Source organism: Varanus komodoensis, unplaced genomic scaffold (assembly GCF_004798865.1).
Source record: "Varanus komodoensis strain SLA01 unplaced genomic scaffold, ASM479886v1 scaffold48, whole genome shotgun sequence".
NCBI lineage: Eukaryota > Metazoa > Chordata > Lepidosauria > Squamata > Varanidae > Varanus > Varanus komodoensis.
The window spans coordinates 1,762,451-1,786,180 of NW_025336059.1; the positions used below are offsets into that span (position 1 = coordinate 1,762,451).

Consider the following 23,730-nt stretch of genomic DNA (forward strand, 5'->3'; position numbering starts at 1 on the left):
ACCGAGCAGCTGCTGGTGAGCTAACAGGCAGTCCTCACAACTCTCCTGCCTCCTTCACAAGATGCTCCCCTTTATGGCCAGGACTCCCTGCCCAGAGTGCTTGCAGGCCCCCTCTTGGAGTAAACCATCAGTCTGTGCCTCCTGCTGAAGCGGACCTTCTGGAACCCAATTTCGGCACAGGGGAATCTTCAGCGTGGCCCTCCCGCTCTCCGCTGCCTCCCTGCTACTGGAACCCCACTTCAGGCGAGGCCCCTCCGGCTGTGCTTTTCGGCTCAGTGAGCCGGACACAGGTACACCCAAAGCTGTGCCCCAAATGGAGCTCGAGGGAAACCCATCTGCAGTGGAAAAGACTTCTGCATAAACCCGACAGACCAGCTCAAGCGATGCCCTCCCACGCTTCTGGAAGATGTTCCCCTACAGGCTGCTCTTCCTCGCTGCCTCTCGCACCAGCCTGGGACAGGCAACCCAATCTGTGCAGAATACTATGGAGCTGCATTGAGTGCCCTACGGACAAGATAAGCACCGTATGAATAAATTACTTAGCCTAGGAACAGGCACACATGCACACGGGCACCCACACGAAAAGGAAAGAAATGCCACTGCAAATGGAAGGCTGAAACATCTGGCAAAGACGAAAGAAAACACATTCAGCCTTCTTTTACGGAAAGCGAGAGGGCAATTTCAGGCCAAAAGGGCTATGCCTCAGACTCGAGTTTGCAAAATGTCATGAGGTAAGGATTTTTCTGGACAGCTCACTTTCTGGGCCCAGCCTAAGAACGTTGTAGGCCGCAGAGAGTTTGTCCGGACTGTTGATTTTCTAACCCTAACCCTACCCTGGTGCACAACCCTAACCCTAATATAGGGGTAAAGTTCCATGGAAAAGAGGGCGATTTTGAAAAAGCCTTCCTTGAGTAGCTTTTTCTGCACAGCTCATCATCTCTGCCCATTCTAAACACATTCCAACCATCAAAACCATGCCAGGGCACCTCGTTTTTCTAACCCTAACCCTACCCTGGGGCACAACCCTAACCCTAATAGAGGGGTAAAGTTCCACTGAAAAGAGGGCGATTTTGAAAAAGCCTTCCTCGAGTAGCGTTTTCTGCACCGCTCATCATCTCTTCCCATGCTAAACACATTCCAACCATCAAAACCATGCCAGGACACCTTGTTTCTCTAACCCTAACCCTACCCTGGGGCACTCCCCTAACCCTAATCTGGGGGTCAAGCTCCATGGAAAAGAGGGCGATTTTGAAAAAGACTTCCTCGAGTAGCGTTTTCTGCACAGCTCATCATCTCTGCCCATTCTAAACACGTTCCAACCATCAAAACCCTGCCAGGACACCTCATTTTTCCAACCCTAACCCTACCCTGGATTTTCACCTAACCCTAATTTTAGTACAAAGGGCCATGCCCAGGTCCTGATTTCTCAAAAGGCCATGAGCTGGGGATTTTTCTGCATGGCTCACTCTCTGAGCCCTGCCTAAGAACATTGCAGGCCACAGAAAGTTCGTCGGGACTGTCATTCTTGCAACCCTAACGCTAACCTGGGTTTTGACCCCAACCCTAATTTTAGGCCAAATGGGACCTGACTTGAACAAAGCCAGAAGCACTTCTCATGCCACTATGACATGTCTTTCAAGGGGCCATGCCTCTACACTAGTGTTAACCGCTTCATTCTCTTTTAGGAGGGATGTTTAAAAATATATATTGAGATTCGACAACATTGGATTAATTAAAATAGTATTTTGTGCCCACCTCACACGCGAGGATGACGACCCAATCCCAAGACGGTGCTAACCCAAACCTAATACGATTTCAGAGTTTGAGCACCCCCCCCCCCTTGCAGGGAAGGCTGGCAGCCCTTCTTAAGACTTCAAGTCGTCACAGCCAACCATCCGAGACGGTGCCAACCCAAACCCAAGATATTGCCCGAGTTTGTGCCCATCTTGCAGGCATGGCGACAACCCTATCCAATGAGGGTGCTAACCGAAACCCAAGGTGATGCCATACTATGCACCCACCTCGCAAGCAAGGCAGAGAACCCAATCCCAAAAGGGTGCTAACCCAAACCCAGAACATGCCAGAATTTGTGACTGCCTCACAGGAGAGCCAGTCCATCCCAATCCCAAGGCGGTGCTGACCCAAACCCAGGATGGTGCCAGCGTTCGTTCCCACCTCGAAGGGGAGGCGCAGAACCGATTCCTAGGATGGAGCCAGCCTGCGCTCGCCTGGCAGGGAAACTGGGCAAGCCCCCAAGACTCCAACAGGCCGCGTCTCCTGTGAGCCTCATGGGCCAGCGCCCACAGCCCGGCCGTGCTGGCTCTTTGCGCTTTGGGCCGGAGGAGGCAGCCCCTGCCCTCTTTGCTCCCCCGTGGCCTCCACACGCCCCATCGCTCCCGACAGAAAACTGTCCCATGAGGAGCCTACGGCTTGCACGTGTGAGCAGTCTCCTTCCACTGCCTGGCGCCCTGCCTACCCGCCACTGCATAGATACTCGTCAACCGGCCGATTCCAGACCCCACCGTGCCCTCTCACAACGTGAGGTGCGTCTTGAGTTTGGGGACCGGTTTCGGGGTGTTTGTGGCACCTCTACCTGCTTTCCACCATCCAGCCCTGCAGCTTGGGCCGGTGCCCTGAAGACTTTTACGGGCGGGTGGAGTCCCCTGGAGATTGCTTCCCTGCTCCCGGCCCCACACCGTCAGTGTTTTTTCCACCAGACTCCTGGCTGCTTTCCAGGCCACACAGAGCTGATTGTCAGAGCTGAGGCCTGCCTATGGCAGCATTCCTGACAGAGCCGTCTCTCGTATGCTTTGCCTGCTTCGGCGGGCATGTGTTTATGTGATACAGGAGGTCAACTGAAATACACCTCTCTCTCTCACGTGCGCACGCTCTTCTTTCCCGGCAGTTACACCAGACAATTGGAAAAAGCTGGCGCCAAAAAGAACATCTTGCTTGCTCTCCCTTCCTAGTTCTTAGCTGGAGCCGGGTCGATGCCAAGAATGCCAGGACTTTGTCTTGGAAGCGGCGGCCTTGTTAGAAAGGAGCAAGGCCCAAGCACACCTGCAGGGTCCCTTCTCATCACAGGGGAAGCATGCGGCCAAGATACCTGGGAACTGGTAAGGTATGGTCTGCTGTCCTAAATTCGAACAAACTTTAGGATGGATACCATGAAGGAAGCCCAGACCTGGAAATTATCCAGCAACCCTCAGAAGGGCCCCTGCCCTCGGAGGGGCAGTTCTGTGCCCAGGACCCCCTGCGACTGACGTCTCCGCACAAGGGCAAGCGATTCCTGGAGGGCGGCAAGCTCAGTGTTAATCTGCCAGCAACAGCGCAACAACCTTGCGCGCCCTTCCCCTCTTGACAGCTGCCAGTCTTGCAGAACCTGCGTCTAAGCCCGCAAAGCGAGGGCCACTGGGAGGCTGCCTCCCAGAAAAAAACACCATGGCAAAGCGGAGACCACGCCAGTTCCATCCACTGGCCAGAGGGGGACCTGGGAAAGGCAAACGGGTTTTTGTCACCCCCTGTCAGAGTGAACGCTCTAAAGACTTCGAAACCAGCAGTGCCTGAACTTTGCTTTCCCTTCTCCTTCCCAAGCCTTTTCCTTCTGTGTTGCATTTACAGTTGTCATCTGGAAGGCAGGGACTGCCTGATTAAGTTTCACGAGTTACTCTGAAGTGCAGGGTAAAACCGCTATACGAAATTAGCCTCCCTGAAACCCGGCAAACTCCTGATGTGTTGGAACTGAAATTCCCAGCATCCACTGGCAGCCATCAGGCTGGGGAGGGCCAGCCGCAGTGGGGCAGCGTGCTACCCACGGGCCACCCACCTCCTGCTGCCTCCATCCATCTGCCTGCATCCCTGTGGATCACCCCCCTGCGGCTCTGGTCCGAGGTCTGGCAGAGCCAAAACCGGCCTCTGGTCCCCGTGCCGACTACGTTGATGCAGCTGGGCTTCGCAAGCCGGGCCCCATCCTCCTGCGAGGCTTGCCCCGATCCTGCCAGGAACTTTCCACCCTCCATGTGCTCAGCCGTCCCCGGCGGCTGACGCAAGCCCAGCCAGCACCCAACAGAACAAAGCCAGGCCTGCCGGGCCTCCTGGCATCGCTGCGGCGCCCCCGACACTCCCCTGCCCACCCTGCCGCTCGCGGGGCAGTGGGGAAAAGCTCCGTGCCATGCAGGGCCCTTTCCGCCAGCCGGAAAAGCGGCACAATACCTCTCAGTGAAGTGGGAATCCCGGTGCTGGGGCAGCCCCTGCTTCCTGCGCTGGCTGGACGAGTTGCTGGATGATGGGAGGTGAGGCTCCATGGCACTGGGGTTGCGCGCGGCAGCCACGGCTGCGACCTCTTGCCGTGCCCGGAGGAGATCTGTGGAGGAAGGAGGGAGAAGAGGCTGAGTTGGTGGGGCAAGCCGGGAGTCCTTCACAGTCATGGCTCACTGGGTGGGAGGCATGGGCCGGCAAGGGGCAAGAGTCTCTCCGAGCATGTGCAATGTGCCTTTTCCCTATGCCATGAGCTAGCTGCCCGCAGGCCACATGCCACCGTGAGAGGAGATGAGGGCGCATGGCACAGAGGGGGCAGCTGCCGCGTCAGCAGCCAGGCTGCATCCAGCCTTCTACGGGAGGAGATGCCACAAGCGGGCGGCCGTTGCCTGCGGGCGCACACACAAGTGCTGCGCCGTCTAAGGTCCCTGGATCAACTCCCCCACATCCCTCCTCCTCTTCTCCTGGCCTGGCATAAAACGCCGGGGACCCCGTTTCCTTCTGCCACTGCAAGGATGAATCTGAATGTGACGCAGGCGGATTAAAAAGCCCCGAAGCCCAAAACCCACAAAGCGGGGCCAGCACTCTCCCGCCCCAGGCCAGGGCGAGCAGAGGCAGCCCCTTCCTGCTTCCTCTGCTGCCTATTCCCAACCTCCTCTCTCCCGCGCCCACCCCCCAAAACTTAGCCGACTCAGGGAAGTTGCTCTGTCCCTGTCTCTCCCTGAGCACAAGTGAAAGTCGTGCTCTTTTGGAGCGATAAAGGGGATTAGCGGGGAAAATTACAGGACCACGGAGAGGAGGTTCCCCCGTCAACAGTCAGGTGCAGGGTGGAGGGCCTGAGAAGCAAAAAGGAGAGCGGGAATTGCCCCCACAGTAATCCGCCTGCTGCGGTGTCTCCTGGCTGCAATATGAGCAGTCAAAGAATTTCCTGCCGAAACCAGGCTTTTAAAAACAGGTCCTAGATGTCGTTACGCAGCAGAGGAAGGTATGTTTGAGTTCAGCCAGCCAGCCAGCGCTCCCCCGCCCTGCCCCAGTCTTGCATTCCCCCACTGATTTTGGCTTTGGCAAGTGAGAGGAAATTGTGCAACTAACCCAAGAGGAAGGTGTCTGGAAAAAAAAAAAAGAAGTTGGCAGCAGCTGAGTGTATAAATAGCACTCCTTGGCCCAGGCAAAGGGGTAGAGTTGAGCGGAGAACTCTTACAACGCAACGGAGGGGGAGGAGCAAAATTCACAACAGTCCTTGGCCTCTTGAGCCCGCTCCCCGTCACATGCACCCTGCTGGACCCGCACATCTGGCTCTTGCGCAGGCTCTGCGCACTCTGCGCACCAGGCCACAAAATGGGATTCCATGTGCTGGAACCCCAATGCGCCTCATCTTGGTTCTGAGGAGTGCACTGGACATCCCCGTGGCTGTGAAGACGCTGAACGGAAGATGGCAGTGCTTTCGAAAAGCCAACCGGGACAGGCTAATCCCACTGCTGGGTCCGTGCCTTGACCAGGAGCACACCTGTTCTTCTACGGCCCAAACGCTGTGGGGCCAGGACACTGCTGCCCGGTGCGGCTGATGGGGCCCCTGTGTGGAGACCTCCTCGCGAGTCGTCCTGCTTAGCACTATGGTCGCCACGGAGGACGTGGGCTGCAGCACCTCGCCCCCCGCCAGCATGGCCTTGTCCAGAGCAAAAGGGGCGCTGGCAAGCTGCTCCGGGGCTCCTTTCAGTGGACCCCTGATGGGGCGTGGCCCCCAGCAGGAGCCCCAACCCTGCCTGCCCTGGATGCTGGACCCGCTGCTGCCAAACAAGAGCCACTCTCTTGCGTTTGAGGAAGGCATATTCAGAAAAGAGCACAAGCGATCTGCGGTGGAGGTGCCTATGCGTTAGCAATCACCGGGATGGGAGCATTCGAAGAGAGGCCGCCCCTGAACTCGGCAAGAAGGAGGCAGCCATGAAGTCCTTCCCCATTCACCAGAAGGAAAAGGGCGGACAGACCCATCCTCCCCAGCTGCTTTTCTTCTGCGATGGGAAAAGCAGCTGAGGAGAAGACGTTGGAGGGAAGAGCGCAGAATCTTCAGCCAGCTTCTGCTCTGGCTTGGCTGCTGTTGGGCCAGGCGACTGATGCCGCCACTACATCTAAGAAGCCCACAGAGGCAGTGTCAAGAAGTCCCACAGTGGTACAAAAAGCCACGGCAACCTTTGCTGGCTCGGCATCACCTGTTTGCAAGTTACGGGGCCAGGTGTTATCCTCAACTCTGCAGGAGGCCTCACAAAGAACAGAATATTCTAAGTGGGCTGCAGAACTCAGAAACCAGCAGAATTCCATAAAAAGGAAAATGTAGGAAAGAAAAACGTTACTCGCTCTTAGCTTGTTTTCAGGGTAAACTTGCCCATTACCTGTTTGCTGTCCAATTTCAGCAGCAAACGACAACTCCCCCTTTTTTATCCTGGGGAAAAAACCCTAAAATAGCAGGGCAGTGGAGGTTGCAGGACCCACTCCAGAATTATTAAAATGAGCTCATAAAGATTCAAGTGAGGTCTGTGAAAAAATCTCAGCGGCATGGGGGCCGAATAAAATGGGCTACGAGATTTGTCACTTCCGTAGCCTGTGTAACTCCTCACTTCCCCTTGCTGAAGCGTGCAAGACGGAGAAAACGGTAGAATAAATTATGCACGGTGTGGGAAATTCGTACTTGCTCAGCTTGCATAATGTATGCAGGTCACCAGAGCTGAATTGCTACGGCGTTACGAAACTCAGATTCTCTTTCTGACACGCACATACACACTCACACATGCTCGCTCAAGAGTGGGGACGACGATGTGGGAGAAGGATCGGATACTGATGAATGGGGACGCTGTCGAGCCGAGACCCTAGAAAGTTACAGGAGACGAGCTTCAGCTAGATGCATGAATGGCCTGACCTGGTGTACAGCATGCGATCGACTTCTGCAAAAGCAGCCTAAAGGCCACAGGTGAGCAACACGAGGCCCTCCGAATGCTGTGGCCAATGCCTTCCATGATCCCTTGGCACTGGCACAGCTGGCAGGGGCTGATGGGAGTTGGAGGTCAAAACATCTGGAGGGCCACAAGTTGTCTTCTCGTGTTCCAGGCCCTGTTGTAAGATTTGGTGCACCTCGAACAAATGACAGTCGGCTTGGAACGTCTCCTGTCCCCTGGGAGTGGCCAAGTGCGGAGGGTCTGGAAGTGAGGAACCTCCGGGGACAGAGCTCAGGGCCACCCATGTTCTAATGGGCTTCGTAAGAGGAGGAGGACTGTGCGACCCCAGTTCAGCACTGGGCTAGAGGGAATGGGAAGGGGACCGGACCAGACTGGGGGGGGGGTGTATGGATGAGTCTGCTCCCTGCGCCTTCGATCAGTAGCCCACATACATTGTTTTGCTAGTCCATTCGTTTGGCAGGTGTCGTTGAGAGACCTGCCCTAGAGGAAATTGTTCTGCCTGGGGGCTCTGGACAGGTGCTTTTCTCCGGAGCCATTTCCGGAGCTGCTTGCTGTGCACCCCAGTACTCAAACCCAGGAGAAACCAGAAGCCTTCTGGATGCGTAACTACAATCTTAAAAAAAAATAAAAATACTGTGATCTTCTTGCGGCAAGTTAGTTCATCCCAGCAGCCAAAAGGCTGAGCTTCAGGCTGAGAATGGCACTCGCTGCGGCAAGACAGGAGGCGGTACGGAGCTGTTTAAAGGCTGCACGACACTGAAAACCCACAGGCACTCCAGTGGGGGAGGGCCTCTGCCCGCAAGCCCATTTCCCTAAAGCTTTCCGGCTGGGAAACAGGGATTCTGGGCTAGGAAAGAGGCCTTCCCTTCGATCCAGCAGGTCTCTCCTTGAACACCACCCAGTTCCAATCTCGCCCTAGCGTGAAGCCAAGATTGCACTCTCCAAGGCTGCTCAAGCCTGAGCAGGGTCACTTTTCACCACTTTGCCTCCATGCTGGGACCCCCGAGGCCACTCGGCAGTCGAAAGCTTGGAGATCGGCAGGGCTGAAAGGGCTTCGGCTCCTCAGGCGGCCCCTTTGGCGGCCCCCGACCTGTTAGGTTTGGCCTTCACTAGTCAGGTGGAAGTTTTCCTATCAGCCAGGAGCACCTTCCTCCTTTTTGCCTGGAGACTCACGCCTCCTGCACTCCCCTTTGCCTGCCTAATTGCTCGTTGAGGGGCCAGCACCCAACCCTTCCTTGCCTCAGCTGCTAACACCGCATCTTTCATGCAAGTTCTCTGCTCCCCCCACCCCCTGCCACCGCCTGCCTGCCGCGAGAAGGATGTGGAGGGAGCGGCTGGCAATCACTCACTGCCTGCCGGGGGTGCCTCCTTCAGCCCCTACCCTGCCGCCTTGGCTTGCTCTGGCCGCCCGGCATGCATTTATCACACAGCTGCGGCGGTCTGGATCTCGCTCAGGCCATGCCGAGTCTGTCCGGACCAGTGCACGACCGCATCCCTTGGTCCGCGTCCCGAGCTGCAAAGAAGGGACTGGGCTGCTTTCTGGCAGGGGAGAGGAAGTCGGCACGTGAGCGGGCGAGAGCGAGGAAGGGGGGCAGCCGCAGCGGCGGTTTGGCATTTGCTAATGGGAGTGTGAGCAGCATCTGCCTGAGGTGGTGTCAGCGCGTGGGCAGCCGGCTCGCCGCCGCCGGGAGCACTCTCACGGCTCAGCCCCCGGGCATGTGTGGGGAATTCCGAGCAAGGGGGAAGGAGGAAGGGTGAATCACACGCTTGACGGTGATGCACAGGCGAGGCGGGGAGGTGGGGGCGAGCCCCGCACGCGGGTACTGAACTGGGATGGAAGAGTGTCTGCCAGGCCAGGCTCCGCGGTGGCTCTCAAGGCCAGTGTCCAGGGCACCCGGAGAGTGCAGATGCGGCAGCCAGCGCCATTTCATGCCTCTGCTTACACGGGCCGGGAAGCCCTTCCACTGGTGCGTCTAACATGCCAGGGCTACAGAAGCCATTTTAAAGGCCAGAAACCAGCAAAGGGGTAAAGGCAAAGAGAAATATTGGTTGCGTGCGCCATGTCTGGACTAATACACATGCAGCCCTCTCAAGGCACACTGTGTGCCCGCCCGCAAGACCATGACATGCAGGGTCTAAGATTAGCCTGTGTATAAATGGAGGGATGGGATATATTTTAACTGCCCTCAACTGAAGACAGGGACTCACCGAACAGGGTGGCTCAGCCACAGTGTCACTCGCAGCCTCAGTTCCCCATTACATTAAGAAAGAAAGAAGAGAGACAGAGAGAGACAGAGAGAGACAGAGAGAAAGAGTCCACCCCTGGAATAAGGGGGAAAGCTGCCGTGCCCCACTGCCACCAGTTTCCAAAGCGAAAGCTTTGATTCCATTACCACTACTTTTGAATCTCACCCTGAATGGTAAAGGGAGGCCCACTGCATCGGGACAAAGGTCCAGCTAAGCCTGGCGAGCTTTCCGTGGCTGATAACCAGCTGCAATCAGGGAGCGGATGAGCAAAACAAGACTTGGTCTCCCCCTGCTGAAATGGAACTGCAGAGGTAGAGTATGTTGGAATACGGAGGCTTTCTCAGGAGCAGGCTCGCAATGTGCACAGACAGCACTTGCAGGGTCAGGGAAGGAAAAGAAGGCATGGCGCGCCTGGGTGCCCAGAGGGTGCGTTCCGGTCATGCCCTGCCCCGTCTCCATCCTTCTCCCCGGCTGCATGAAGGCTGCTGTGCGGCCCGAGAGGCCACTTGCAAAGCACTCGCAGCTCGTCCTGGGGTTCCACGGGGGCTTGGGCTGCACCCCGACTGGCTAGAACTGGACAGTGCGGCAACCCATGCAGGGCTCGTCTCCATCCTGATCATGCGACCCTGGCGCCCTCCCACGAAGTGGCGCTCCTGGCCATAACCTCCCTGCTTGCGTCCCTTGGGAGGAGACCGATCCACCTTGCATGGGTGCGTAACTCCACTCCAGCCCATTGAGATCTCCTCTCCAGCCTGTATGAGGCTGCTGAGAATGCTCAGCTGCTTCCTCCTTTTTTGAAGCCAGGGCAGTGTTGATCCTTCTACAGTCAGGTAATTAGTGAGCACTAATTAGTGGCTGTTTGTATTGCACTTCGGAGAAGCAGACAATGCCTTATTTATTGCAAGATTTGATGTCTGCTAATGGAAGTGTGTGCATGTGTGTGTGTGTGAGAGAGAGGGAGAGATCCAGAAGAAAAGCTCCAGACTCGCTGCACCTTAACCAGGTAAGCTGCTCCTGCGGGCTGCAACTTCCCACAGTTCCCAGCGACTGTGCAAACAGCTTGCTCAGTTAGACAGGCCTCTGGCCCTGCCTGGCAGGGCTCTTAAAAGGCTGGGTTAAATTCAGGCTCTGTCATGCTTAGACTGGCCGATGGAAACCAGCGAGACCTAAATTACTCCCTACAACTTCAGCAAGTTCAGTGGGCTTACTCTTATATCTAAGACGAAGACTAAGTGTACATTTAAAGCAACAGTTGCTGATAAAAACACGTTCTGATAAAAATGCGGCCCAGTTTTTGCAGTGAAAAGGTTTAAAAGTAAAACAATATAACATAACACAATACAACACAATACAAAAGACAACTGATTGTTCAATTAAATGCTGCGGCCCTAGTTCCCCAGGTCTCCTACATCCTGGTGCAAGGCTAACCACTGGCAGCAGAGGGGTCAGCGGGGGCAGTTCCTTGGCTCTCCCCGTCTGGGGGAGGGCCGAGCCGTGTGCCAGGCACACGGTGTGGCCGTGGAGGAAGTCCCCTTCCCGGGGACGTGACGTGACATTCGCTGGCAGCTCTGCGGGTGGACCGGAGAAGGGGGCCATCTCTCCCTTTGCCACAGGCTGCAAAATGATGTGTGCTGGCTCTAGATAATTTAGGTTCTCATTTCCGTGAACCACTCAAGAGAGTGTTGGATATTGGGAGGTATATAAATCTAATAAATACATTCTCTAAATAGATACTGATTTACTCAGCCCTTTTTAATGATCACGATTTTGTTTTCAAAGGAGGTCGGGGGTTGGGGAGAGAACACCCAGCCCCTGCAGAAAAGCGTGCAGAAAGCTCGGCGTTTCTCTCCAGCCGGTGACTGTACATCTCCATGTTCATAAATTAATTATCTGAAAACGGCCGGTTGAGCCTTATTGCAGGCCGGCAGGGGCGGAGAGAGTTGCAATTGAAAGCCTGGTGAGTGGCCGGCCCCAGAGGCAGTATTGATCTCCAGTGACCGCAACCCATCCACCCAAGCCCTCCCTGCACCCGCCTCCTTGCTCCCCTGGCTTCCAGCAAACACCCCTCCTCCACACGCACACACACACACATGGAGGATGTGTTATTTACAATGCTGCACTCTCTGACGGCTCACAAATCAAGCGTGATTGACACCCGGATGCTCTGGGGATGACAGTTCCAGGCGGGAAGAATGGAGAATGCAGGATTAATGTTGACAGAGAGAGGCACGTGTAGGAGAAAGGAGGCAGGGGGAGGAGGTGGTCTGGAGGGGGTGGGGGTGGGGAGAGGCGAGCAATTAAATACAAAAAAAGGTTCCTCAATTATTAAACGTTAGTTGGTGCCACCGGGCGGACACACAGATAATCCGTCCTTTGTGCAGGCAAAAAGGGAATTTAGACCTTATCTTCATGGAGCCTATTTTCCCCAAGGAGCTTCTGCTATTCCAGGAGGTCTGAGAGGGAAGCAGAGGGTCGCACTGGGTAGCCAGCGTTCCCAGAAGCCAGCCTTCCGAGCCGCGGCTTGCCTGGTCACCTGTGCCACGCTAGGAACTGCTGTGGGGCAGGCGACTGACCGAGCGGGGCAGCTTTACCAGACTTGGAGGGGGTCTCCCCACAACCACCACCTTGATTTTCCAGAGCAAAGTGTCAGGACAGGAACACACTCTTTCCTGGGCTAATCTTTTTCTTTTACTCTTGGCGGGCTTAATTTGCCAGGTTGCTCTAAGGGATAACGACCAATCCCAGAGAGTTCTGCAAGTGATGCCCACGCACACCTGCACCCTCAGCTCAGGGGTGCAGAACCTCTGGGCCAGGGGCCAAACTGGGCCCTCCTGGGCACCTACGTCAGGCCCTCGGAGGACTGGCCCCGCCCCCTTCCCCCAGTGCTTGCAGGGCCGCTGTGCAGCTCCCCCCCATTCCAAAAGGCAGAAAAGGGGAAAGGGGAAAGGAAGTCACGCTCACCGCTGTGGCTGGGAACTGCCATGCTGTTGGCCAACTGGTAAAGGCGCTGCTGCTGCTGCTGCTGCTCCTCGAAGGTGCCGTGCTCGTTGAGTGCTGACATCATGCGCCTGTAATGCTCCTCAGGGGTCATCTGAGTCACAGCGCCCTCCAGCAGGGGCGTGTGGGAGTTCTCTGGAGGGCAGAAGGATGTGCACGGTCAATGCCAAGACGGGAGGAGGACCAAGGCGAGCGAGGGAGGCGAGGAGAGGAGAGGAGAGGAGAGGCCTGCAAGCCGGGGCAGGGAATTGCCTTGCACACTCCCAGCCGGGCAGAAAGCGGTGAGGTGAGCCACTGCACGAACACCCACCGCTTTGCACACCGGGCCAGAGTTTTATGCACGAAGACCACGCCTTTACCAAGAACATCACCAGCAGGCCTCTCCAGACTCCGGCCTCGGAGGTTCCGTTTGTGGACACACATTCTTTCATGTGCGAAATTTCTTTATCGCCTGGCAGCCAAAGCTTTCCAGGCACACAACTAAAAAGGCGCCCATGCACAAGACTGCACAGCAATCAAAGGGTCAACCATAAGCAGCGGTGTTGTGGAATCGTGACTCTCGGACATGGCATGGCGACTTTTTAATTAGCGGTGACACTAACGTATCTCTACCCCCAGCACTTCCCTGCATTCCCCCTTCCCGTCGGGTCTAGCTCTGATCTTCACAGCAGCCGGGGAGAAATGGATCATCTCCAACCCTCCCTCACAAAGGAGTTGCGAGATGAGGCCCACCAAGGACGCCCCGAATGCCCGAGATGGACACGTCCCTTCCCTGGCCCGGCACCTTCTCCAATCACACGTGGTGCGGTGTTTCTAAATGGGTGAAATGCCTCTCCAAAGCCAAGTCACTACTAGGAACAGATTTGGGGTAAGTATGCAGCGTCTCCTCCTGGCTCTGCCCACGAGGGCAGGGGCTTCCCTGAAACAGGCTCTGCCGCTCAGAGTGCACGAGGCTCAAGCATTTCTGCCACTACTGAGAAAGGCTGTTCTCCGCCCCCGCCCCACCCCCCGTGAAGGTGCCCCGGGGCTCCTGCCGCAGCACATGGTGGAGATGAAAACCAGGCTGGGCGATGTTTGTTTACCATGAGCTGGGCTCAGTGGTAATTAATGTTCTCCGGCTTTGGCAGAGTCTGCTCCGGCACTGTTTTATCTCTGATCATCCCTGCAGGACAAAGTACTCCTGAGTACAGTGTTGCGGGGAAGGTGGGGGGAGACGAAGGGTGGGGGAACAGGTGAGTTGGGGAGAGGGACCCCCACAAACAGCCCCTTGCTCTCCCTGAGCCACGGCCCCACTGGAGCAGCTGAGGCATTAATTAAATTAGATGAGCTGCTATTAAGGAAATGACGGATCACACGCATGGGGTTCCACCTCGCCCCGTTTGGGCCCCAAGCCAGCTGGCTTCCGTGGGTGTCTCTGCCCCCCTGCCACACTGGGAGTAGCTGTGCTGGTCCAGAACCAAGGTGGCTCCTGCTCCAGGGCACACAGTGGCAAGGGGTGGTAAGCATCCCGCCTGCTTGTTCTGTCTTTGCCCTGCCTGCAAAAGCTGGCCAGGTGCAAGCATTTTAGCAGGGCTCTTCCGTGCCGCTGGCATGCGGCAAGAGCTCTCTGCGAGGGTCGGGCAACCCCTGTGGCACAAGGTGGTTGGGCAGAGGGTGGAATGCATCCCTCCATCCACAGCAGCGCCTGGGAGCCGCAGTCCAGCACAGCATCCTTGCTTAGTTTTCGACAGGTATACCCCACCTTTCTAGGGAACACTGAAGCAAGAGCAAAACCTTCAGGATGGGAGCAAAACCTTTGCATTTCCAAGGAGTCTGGCCATGCAAATGGGATTCTCCCTTCTTCGAGGACCCTACATTTGGGAGCCATGTGGGTTCCCCACAGCTTGAGCAATGCCAGTGATGGGTGTGGAGTCTCTGCTAGGAGAATTCAAGGCCCGAGAACAGATTCCTTCACCAAACTGCCCCTACCATGAAAAAAACTCCTCCTCACAGAGAACCGAGCTCTGCCCTCCTGCAACCTCAGCCCGCTGGGCCTGGCCTCGCTCTCTTGTGCAGCAGTGAGGAAGCGGCCTTTGCCGTCTTCTACAGGACAGCCCCCCCGGTAGTCCCAGAGGTCAGCCGCGTCCTCTCTTTTTGCCCTCTCAAACTTCCTGCACAGGATTTGTCTTCCATGCTTTCTCTCCAAAACAACCCCATGGGGTAGGTGAAGTTGAGAGAGAGGCAGAGAAAGCGGGCAAAGTGGATCACAGGGTTTGGAGCCAGGTCTCCTTGGCCGAAGGCTGGCACATCACCCGCTCCACCGCACGGGCTCCCCTGCGGGCAGTGCTGCCCGTGTGCACAGATGGCGAGTGCAAGGAGAAAAGATGTGCTCGGGGCAGCGAGGCGTGAGGAATCCAGTTTGGAGTGGGAATCCGCCAGATTTCCCTGGCTTGGCTCCCCACGCCCCGGCCTGCTCCCTTTCTGCCCTAAGCCCAGCACACACCGAGCGTTCGCCTGCGCAGCTGCGGCCAGCAGGACGTGAGCCCAAGCAAGTCTGGCCTGCGCACACCCCGCCCGCCGCCGGGGCGCCCGCTGTGCGGGCAGAGTTCTGCTTCTGCACGTGCGGCCCCCGGGGGGTCCGCTCGCATTCCTGTGCCTCCGCCGGCTGGCTCTCAGCTCGGCTCGCTTCCTACGCCAGGGCCAAAGAGCGGGAGAGGCCTCCAGCGAGTGCAAGAGGGCCAGATTCTGGCTGCGTCTCCCAACCCCTCCGTAAGAGCTACTCACGCTGCTGCCTCCTCCCCAGGTTCCTGCAAAGAGCATTAGCCAAGCGGCCTCGGGCCTGTCCTGCACAAAGCAGGGGAGCAGCAAGCTGGGCTCCCCCAGTTTTATGGGGGGGGGGAGATACATTTCCTGGTGCCTGCAAATCCATGGAGGCAGGGAAGGGTCAAACCTCAAAAGAGAGGGTGATGTACCGGGCTTCCCCGCTTCCTTCCTGTGTGCGAAGGAGCCCCGCTGGCGCCCTGCACTGCCTCCTCCTTCAGACCCCTTCCCCACCGCCGTTCAGTCAGGGGGGCATGGAAGAGGGTACACGACACCTTCACAAATGGCCTCTCCAGCTACGGCGGGGATCTCCGCCCGCCCTTGCCCACCGCACATGGACTTGAGGACACGCTGCCCCGGTGCCAAGGCAGTGAAAATCCTTACCTGGCTGCACCAGGTGAGGAGCCGAGGGCCTCGACTCCCTCCTGGCGCGGAGGCCCACCGACCCCGAAGAGGGGTGGGATTAAGACGGGAAGCGCACACCGAGCATCATCGCCAGTGCAGCAGGTGGCTTACACCCCAGGGAAGAACGGAGCGAGCGAGCGGGCGGGCGACGGCTTTGGAATTTCCCCCCTTCCCTCCGTGCCGGCACTCCTTGCTGCCGTTGACTGACAGGGCCTCCCACGCCTGCCGCCCACCCGCCTCCCTGGAGGGAGATCAGAAACGCGCCAACTGTCTCACCCCCCCCCCACAACACTCTTAGCCAGAGCTGTCAGGGATAGAGAGCCAGGGCGGGTGGGGGGGAGAGGGGAGTTGCGATTTAGGAAGGGGAAGTCGCTGGAGGTTTGGGTCTTGCTTCCACCCCCCTCCCCAAATAAGCTGGAGGAGGAGATGGCAGAAGCGGGGAGACAGGGCGATTATGGCACTTCTAATTACTGCAAATGCCTCCTGATCTGCCCCAGAGAAGATTTCAGGTGCAGAGAAGGGCTGGGGGGGGGGGCGTTTGCTTTGGGTGAAAACACGGAGATCCCCCTCCCGCGACTCAGCCCTGACAATTCCTGCTCCGCTGCCGTGCCTTTGCTGTCTGCTCTGGTCTTTAGCGCTGGCGGGTCAACGCACGAGCTTGATCCTGTCAAATCCCCAGCCGCCGCCAGGTGTGACACGCTCCCCGCTCCCGGCAGAGCCGCCCGGGGGCGCGGGCCAGACAGTCGCAGCTGCCCTGCCTGCTGCCCTGCGCCATGCACAGATGCTTCGGAAAAGCCTGCAGCCTGCGGGTCCCTTTCGCTCGGCCAAATGCGGCGCCGCTGCGAGCTCTGCCGGAGCCGGGACGGTGCTGGGCTTCACTTCCCCGGTGCAGGCGCCCCCGACAAGCAAGGCAGGCCTGAGGCCAGCTGAGGGAGAGGGAAAGCATCTGCCCCTTGGAACAGGAAGCTGCCCTGACACTAGTCTCCGTTTCAGGATTATGTCAGACGGTCCCCTTTGCCCTCCTGAAAATGAGCACAAGCATTTTTCCTCAATGAATGATTTCAATCATGTTAAAAAACCCATTAAAAAAAAAAAAAGAATGTGTGCTGCAAAATGCACCCCAGACACTTATGCATGTTCACACATTCAGTGGTGGGGGAAAGGCTCTGCATTTGAAAAAGATTGTTTTCTGATGCAAGGGAGCCCAAAAACAGGGAGAAATGATGAGGCAGCCCCTGGAGTGAGTTCTGGAGAGTTTTGGTGGCCTGGAAAACCGCTGGCCCATCCGCCCTTCTGTGTTGCCACGTGTTCTCCCTCCTGGCCAGCAGCAGCTCCCCGGGATGGGGCGCAGGAAGGCTCTCCCCATCAGCTGCCACCAAAGCCATCTCACTGGAGGCACCAGGGACTCGAGCAAGACTTCCCACATGCCAAGCAGGTGTGCTGCCTCCAAGCTAGGGCCCTTCCACTCCACCCGATTAAAGCACGTTTCCAGTCCTCATGATTCTGAAAAAAGGGTCGACTGAAATAGGAATACAGCAACCTGCTGGCCTTTGGTCCATTTAGGGCAGCGGCATCGACTGTGACTGGCAACTGCCCTCTGGGGCCTTGGATCAAGAAGGCTCTTTCCTGCAACCTGTTCCCGATCCTTCTGAGTGGAGACACTGGGAATCAAACCCAGGTCTTTGGGTCTCAGAGGACTCGAAAGAGCTCTAAGCTAACATGGCTCAAGCCCCAGCCTTCCTTCACCTGCCACATTTCTGCCCCACCAAGACAGGCACAGGGGATCCTTTGCCAAATGGCCGGCAAGCGCCCAAAGTCCACTTGTGTGGCTATGGCAACACGAGCAGCAAAACAGCAAGCCAAAGGACGGATGAGCTAGCAGCTCAGTCGCATCATGGCTTATTAATCCAGGATTCCTGGCTTATTATTCATGAACACTCCCAAAGACTCCCAGTGGGAAACATGGCAGCCCATTGAACTGGCCTGCCTAGAAATGAGGCTCTCTCTGTGCCTGACCTGGAAAGCCTCTAATAGAAGATAGGTGGATATGGGGTATACAAGGCATACAAACAGTATTCTGTGCATGTTCAGAGGTACTTTTTGTATTACTGTGCATGTCCCAGAACTGAACCTTGGGCTCCAGAAATAATTTGGGGTTTAAGTCAACCTGAGCATGCTGCTTCAAATGTTTCTGTAACTGGAAAAGAGAGGAGATTCTTGCAAACAGAGCGCCTTATTGTCTGCAGTATTTCCATACAGAATTATTTCTATTCATTTATTCCTGGTATCTGTACGCCACTTAAGTGTGTGTCACAAAATCCTGAAGCAGTTCAAACCTAACTTGGGATTTCTGCGAGACACAGCTCTCACTGAAGAAGCCAGCATAATGCTAGTCCTTATGATCAGCTACGATGGCTTCCGACTGCACCCCTGCACAGCATCCTGCCCTCCCCCTCCCCTGTACAGCCTCCCTCCACTAGAGCTGGAGCCGAGCGTGGCATCCGAGGCGCCCACTGGTCTGTGCACGAGGCGAAACATCCCTTCTTGCCACACTATTTCGCTTATCTTGATGGGTACGTCAGCCTGGCACCGAAGGCTCTCTTGGAATCTGCAGCTGCACTAATGGGGCAGGGGGAAAAAGCTCACCTCCGCATAACCGTCTTCTCCCTCCCCTTCCCTCCACAGTCTTTCAATAATGCAGCTCCATTCCTCTTCTCCAGGGCATGTGGGGAGGGCAGGGCAGCCACTCTCCACACCAGGATGCCAGGAGCTGAGGGCTTTCACGGAGGGAGGCGAGGCGAGGCGAGGCGAGTCAGAACCTTCTCCTGGGGAGAGTGCTTCCTCCATGACCTGGCGCGGCGCGGCCCCTGTTCCGAGCCTCTGATATGCTCCGATTTCCATATGAGACGCAGGAACGTTGCGGTCGGCTTGACAGCAGGCGCTCAGGCAGCCCTGCTTCCACCGAGATAGGGCTCGCGTTTGATCTCTGAAGCGCATGCCGGGGGAGGCAGGGAGGGAGGAAGAGAAGGTTGCTTGCTTCACTGCTGGAAGCTCTGGCGGGCCCTACAGGTGTCTTTCCTATTCCCCCCCACCCCCACATCAGAGATGCTGCCGCCGCCTTGGATTCCTTCTCCAAAACAAGCTGCATGCAAAATAGTCAAAATGTGCTACCACGGGACTGGCACCTCTCCTCCTTTCTCTGGTTGCATACCGAAAATGTCTGCAGAGAAAGGGCCCGGATGGATGGAGAGAGACATTCGTGAAGTATGAGCGACCGGACCGCTCAGCCAAGGCTGGTGCACCAGCTGGCTTTTCGGGGGAAGCTACCAGGGCAGGGACGGGTGAGAATCTGTTTCAGTGCATTTTTGACCAGGGTCCACCCAGTTTGCAGCTCCTGGGCTGAACATGTGCTCAATCTGTGATTGGAAGCCGCCCCGAGGCTTACGCGAATGGGGCCGCATATAAGTTGTCCAAATAAATAAATAATAATAATCATCTGTGGTCTGAGCTTGTGTTGGGCAGAGAAAATGAAAGTGCTCGACAGCAACAGATGCGTATGAATTAACGCATCTGAAGCAGGCACATGAAGAGGCTTTGATTAATGGGGGAAGAATGCGCACCTTTCAGAGTCTGGACAAGTGAGGCACACATCTGGAAAACATGCACAGAAAAGTCTGCATGGGTTTCCAGGATGAAAGTAAAAAAAAAACCCCAAAAAGATCACAGCTGGATAAGGAGAGGAGTCTGATGGGGAGTAGATGAACTACTGGCTTGATTCAACAGCTGCCTGCTCTGCTCCTCTGCCTAGGAAAATTGCGCAGCCTCCTTGCTGCTCTGTGGAGGGATGCTGGGAGCAGAGTTCTGCCGCTGGTCTGACTCACCATCACTAGCACATCATGTTCGTCATGCTCTCAGATGGCCTGCACAAAGACAGGTCTGAGGTGACTGACGCATACGGCATTTTAAAAAGCTGCAACTAAGTTCCACTAAAATAAAACCACCCCATAACACAGCCATACATACTTTGACTGATGCATTCAACAGCCCATCATAGGCCAAGGAATAACGGCCCATCATAACCTGGTGATAAAAAGGGGACGGAGCTGATGTCAGGGTAGCCCCGCTGGATACAGCATTCTACCAAGGTCCTGCTGGAATGCTGCCTCATTGCATAATCAGGAGCTACCAACAAAAAGGCCCTGCCCACTTGTCGTCATCCTCTGAGCCTGATCCAAAGGGAGCTACTGGAGAAGAGACTGGCTTCTAATGTAGGCAAATGCCTTAGCCCAGCTTGCTCCCCACGCAGGACTCGAGATGACAGTTAATACCTCCAGGTGTGAGCTTCCAAGGCTCACATCGATGGCGACTGCCCTGCCTGCATTTGCAGAATGCAACCAGGAGAGCAAAAATGCTCCAAGCATTATCCCATGCCTAGGCCCGTGTCTGCCCTCTTCCCCCAGCTAAACGGTCTCTTATTTCCTTCACAGTAGTTGCATTAATGGTCAAATGCTTATTTCTCCCCCTGGATCCATTACGGGTGACCCATTTGGTGGCATCGCAGCAGTGGAGCAGGAAGACAGCAACCGGGGGGGTGGGGGCAGGAAACAGACACAAATCACAGAGTTGGACAGTGTTCCTCTGATTCTGGTGCCATATGCCACAGCGGCACTTCACTGCCAAGCCAGTCCTCACTCAGCGTTCCCCAAGGCAGAGGAAGGGGAATAAGCAGCCAGTCACGGAGCGCTCCAAGGTGAGGCAGCCTAAGCCAAATGCCACAGCTGAATGCTAAATGCAAAAGAGCAAGAAAAGAGGACCCGTTCGGGGTCACTAACCAGCCTGACCCAGAAGAAAATTCCCAGAATCTATTTCACTGAAACCTCTGCAGATAAGCGGAAGCATGAAGATTGTTCAGACTGATTTCAAGTCTGATTAGATAATCTGTTGCTTTGGCCTGAAACTGCCGTGAAACTGGAAAAGTATATGGTGGGCTGAGAGGCTGGGTGGAGGGCAGGAAGAGAAAGAAGGACGTCAGTCTGTGCAACAACAGGGGCAGGGGGGAAGTGGGGGCTTTCTTTGGAGTTTGGAATAAACAGCATTGATTCCAAAGCGATAGATAGTCAGGTCTCGGGAAAGCCTGATTAAAGCTTAGCTCCCTTCTCCAAGAGATGGATTAAACTGCTATCACCTTGATTAATTTTTCAGAGGATGCAGTGGTGGCGGGGGGGGAGGGGGAAAAGAAACGGGAGGGGGTGTCAGAGACAGCTTGCAGGTGGATACAGCTAGCATATTAAGAGAATACTAGAACTGTTGCAAGGCAGCATTTTACAGGTTAAGACCACTTCGGTCCCCTCCGATAAGCTGGTGTCTCTGGTAGCAAAATGCATTTCAGCATCCTACCTGGAGCTCTATTGGCATATTGATGTCTGTCTAATTGCAACTCCAAGGAGGAGGCAGCGGCGCTGAAGGAAAAAAGGGCAGGAAACAGAGAGGTGGGTTGGGGCAAGGGAAGGGTTTGTATAGGACTTCACCCGTGTGGACAAGAATGTGTGCCGAGAACCTGCACTGTACTGTTCTGGAATGTTATGAAACAAAATTTGCAAACAAAACAGGAGGCACTCTTAGATTACACAGCCAGGTTTCTGAGAGAACGAGACAGGCCTAAATGCGGCATGTGTAGGAGGAGTGTGAGGCGCAAGGTATGTGGCATAAACTGACATTCTTCAGAGCCCGGAGAAGAAGTCTGGAACGGCAGGCAGGGCAGGGCTAAAGGACGGGGCCCAGGCCGGCTTCGTGCTGCTTCCTATGCACGCAGCAACGCTTCTGGCAGACTTTTTTGACTGCATGGGCCTGTCAAGCCAAATGCCACTCAAGCGATTCAGTGTGACTGTTACAGATTGCTAATTAGTTTGAACTTTAAAACCACAGAACCTCTAAGAAGCCGAGAGCCTCGCAAACAGAGAGCCTAGTGAGCCTCCTACTTCACCCTCCCCCAATTTGCTCCCCCTCCATGTGATGGGACTGCAATTCCCATCCTTCCCAGCCAGCTTGGCCAATGCAAGCTGCAGTTCAACAAACTGGCAAGCAGGCCTTGCTTAATTTTCTACATACATACATTTCCTAGTTTTTCTAAAATACGGAAGGAGGCTTTGTGTTGGAGCAAAGCCGTGCTTTTCAGGGAGGCTGGGCCAGAGTGGATGACATCATCTGTTTTCATGGGATCCCATGGTTTTGCGGAGGGCCATCTAGTCCAGCCAGCTCCTTGATCAGGGTCCCCAGAGTTGGAGCGTCCCCAAGCCCTGCTTGGAAGCACCAACCATCTCCAAGTATCTGCTAGAAGACACCGCCTGTTTCCAGAGAATTAGTTGTGCGCACCTATGACAGCCAAAATGACAGCATCCCCCAGTGCTTTAAAAATGAGCACCTTTCTATCCTGGCATGGCTTTCCACAGACTGCAGCCTGGATGCAGCGCAAGATGCGGCTACCTTTGTGGTGCAAGCAGTCACCATGACAGGCCCTACGGCTATGCCTCGAGGGACAGCCCCAACTGGCCAGCATCTGCGTCGTCGATACACACCGGCAAAGCCGTTCTAGCTGCTTTCTACCAGCGGCAGGACTTGTCCACACCAGTCCAAAAGGTTTCGCGTTACAACACGGAGAGCTCACGGAACTGTATCTTGTTGCTAAGAAAATCCAGCTACTGTGAAGGATACAGCAAAGTTCGGATGCAGCAGAGAAACTGGAAGGGGTTGACCCATGACATCAGCGTCCCTGCTGATAAAAAAGCCCTGGCTTCACTACCCCAGTGCCTGCATTTGACAAGGTTGGCTGTTGCCCATGGAAGCTCATGTCATTCATACATTGTGGCTGTCTTTAAGGTTCCACAGGACTTTCTGGTGTTGTTCCTCCACTGCAGCTCCCAGAACACCTCTGCCAGTCAGCATGGGCCAGTGAACAGCCCAAACTGATACAAGGCAACTTCCTGCATCCCGCTTTTCAGCAGTTACCCCCCTTTTCACTCCCAGGAGTTTCTTCAGCTTGTAAACTCATCACAATCCAGCCTTTCCCATCCCTGCTTTCTGCACCAGCCCCATATAGTGCGATCTCATCACTCTCCCAACAGTGGCCATAAGGAAGGGTTTTGTTTGTTTGTTAGCTTGAGAGGAGGGAAGCAGAGGAATAGAAAGAAGCCACAGAGCTTAAAATAATCCGATGGCTGGGAAAACATTCGGCATGCCCAGGAGGGCTCTGATTTGGGTTTGTCTTCTTGTTTCTCGCATACAGCCGTACCCGCATACCCTCATCTGCGTTGCGCTCTCCCTCTCATGCACTGTACGCCACACTGCTTTTGGACTGCACAAGCATTTTGAGCACAGCTTGTGATAAGGCACAAGTGTGTGTGGCTTTTGGAAGACCGAGGAAGGAGGAGAAAAATCACAGCCCGCTGCTGCCCATGACAAAGCCCTTTCCTAGAACTAAAGTTGTTCTCTGCATACTCATCACAGTATGTAAATTTAAAAATTCAAAACCTGGTGTGGAGAGTGGGGAGGAAGGAAGCAAATGGCCCGGAAGGAAATGAGGCACAGTTCTTTTGCTAATTGTAACTATCAGGCAAAAAAAGGAACAGATACAAAACATTATAGAATGAGGTTTCAGTATTAAAAAGCAGAAACTTTCCCAGATGTTACTGAGGGTCAAGTATAGAGAAATTCTAATTAAGGAACGCTGTGCATCGCCTGGGCTTAGAAAGAAAGAATCCGCTGAGCCTTTTGGAAAGGCAACTCAGCAGTGTGCCTCAAACATCCTGCGCCCCCCACTTGCCTTCCCCATCACAAATGTCAAATGTCCTATGCCTCAGAAACTAGAAGACATTTTTTTAAAATGCTCCTACCTTTTGGGGACTCACTTCGGGACTTCTTGCTTTCGAGGGGGCACTCGCTGTTGCTGTTGGGTGAACACGCTCGTCTCTTACCTAAAACTTCATCTGGAAGAAAGAGGGTTGGGGAGGAGGGCGAAACAAGAGGAAAAGAATTAGATAAGAAGGCAGAATCGCTTCCCTCAACCTTTATCCAGAGAGTT

The 23,730-nt window shown here is 55.3% G+C and overlaps 1 protein-coding gene across 4 annotated transcripts in view; it reads right to left on the reverse strand.

Annotated features, from left to right (window-relative positions):
• The window catches only part of SAMD11 (sterile alpha motif domain containing 11), a 205,223-nt gene that overhangs the window by 25,601 nt on the left and 155,892 nt on the right, over positions 1–23,730 (reverse strand). For all 4 annotated transcript variants that reach the window (XM_044445287.1, XM_044445286.1, XM_044445285.1 and 1 more), the window contains 3 exons: positions 23,543–23,635; positions 12,414–12,584; positions 4,213–4,363 (listed from right to left, as the gene is read on the reverse strand). In XM_044445287.1, the coding sequence (XP_044301222.1) occupies positions 4,213–4,363; positions 12,414–12,584; positions 23,543–23,635 (415 nt within the window). The remainder of the gene's footprint in view (positions 1–4,212; positions 4,364–12,413; positions 12,585–23,542; positions 23,636–23,730) is intronic.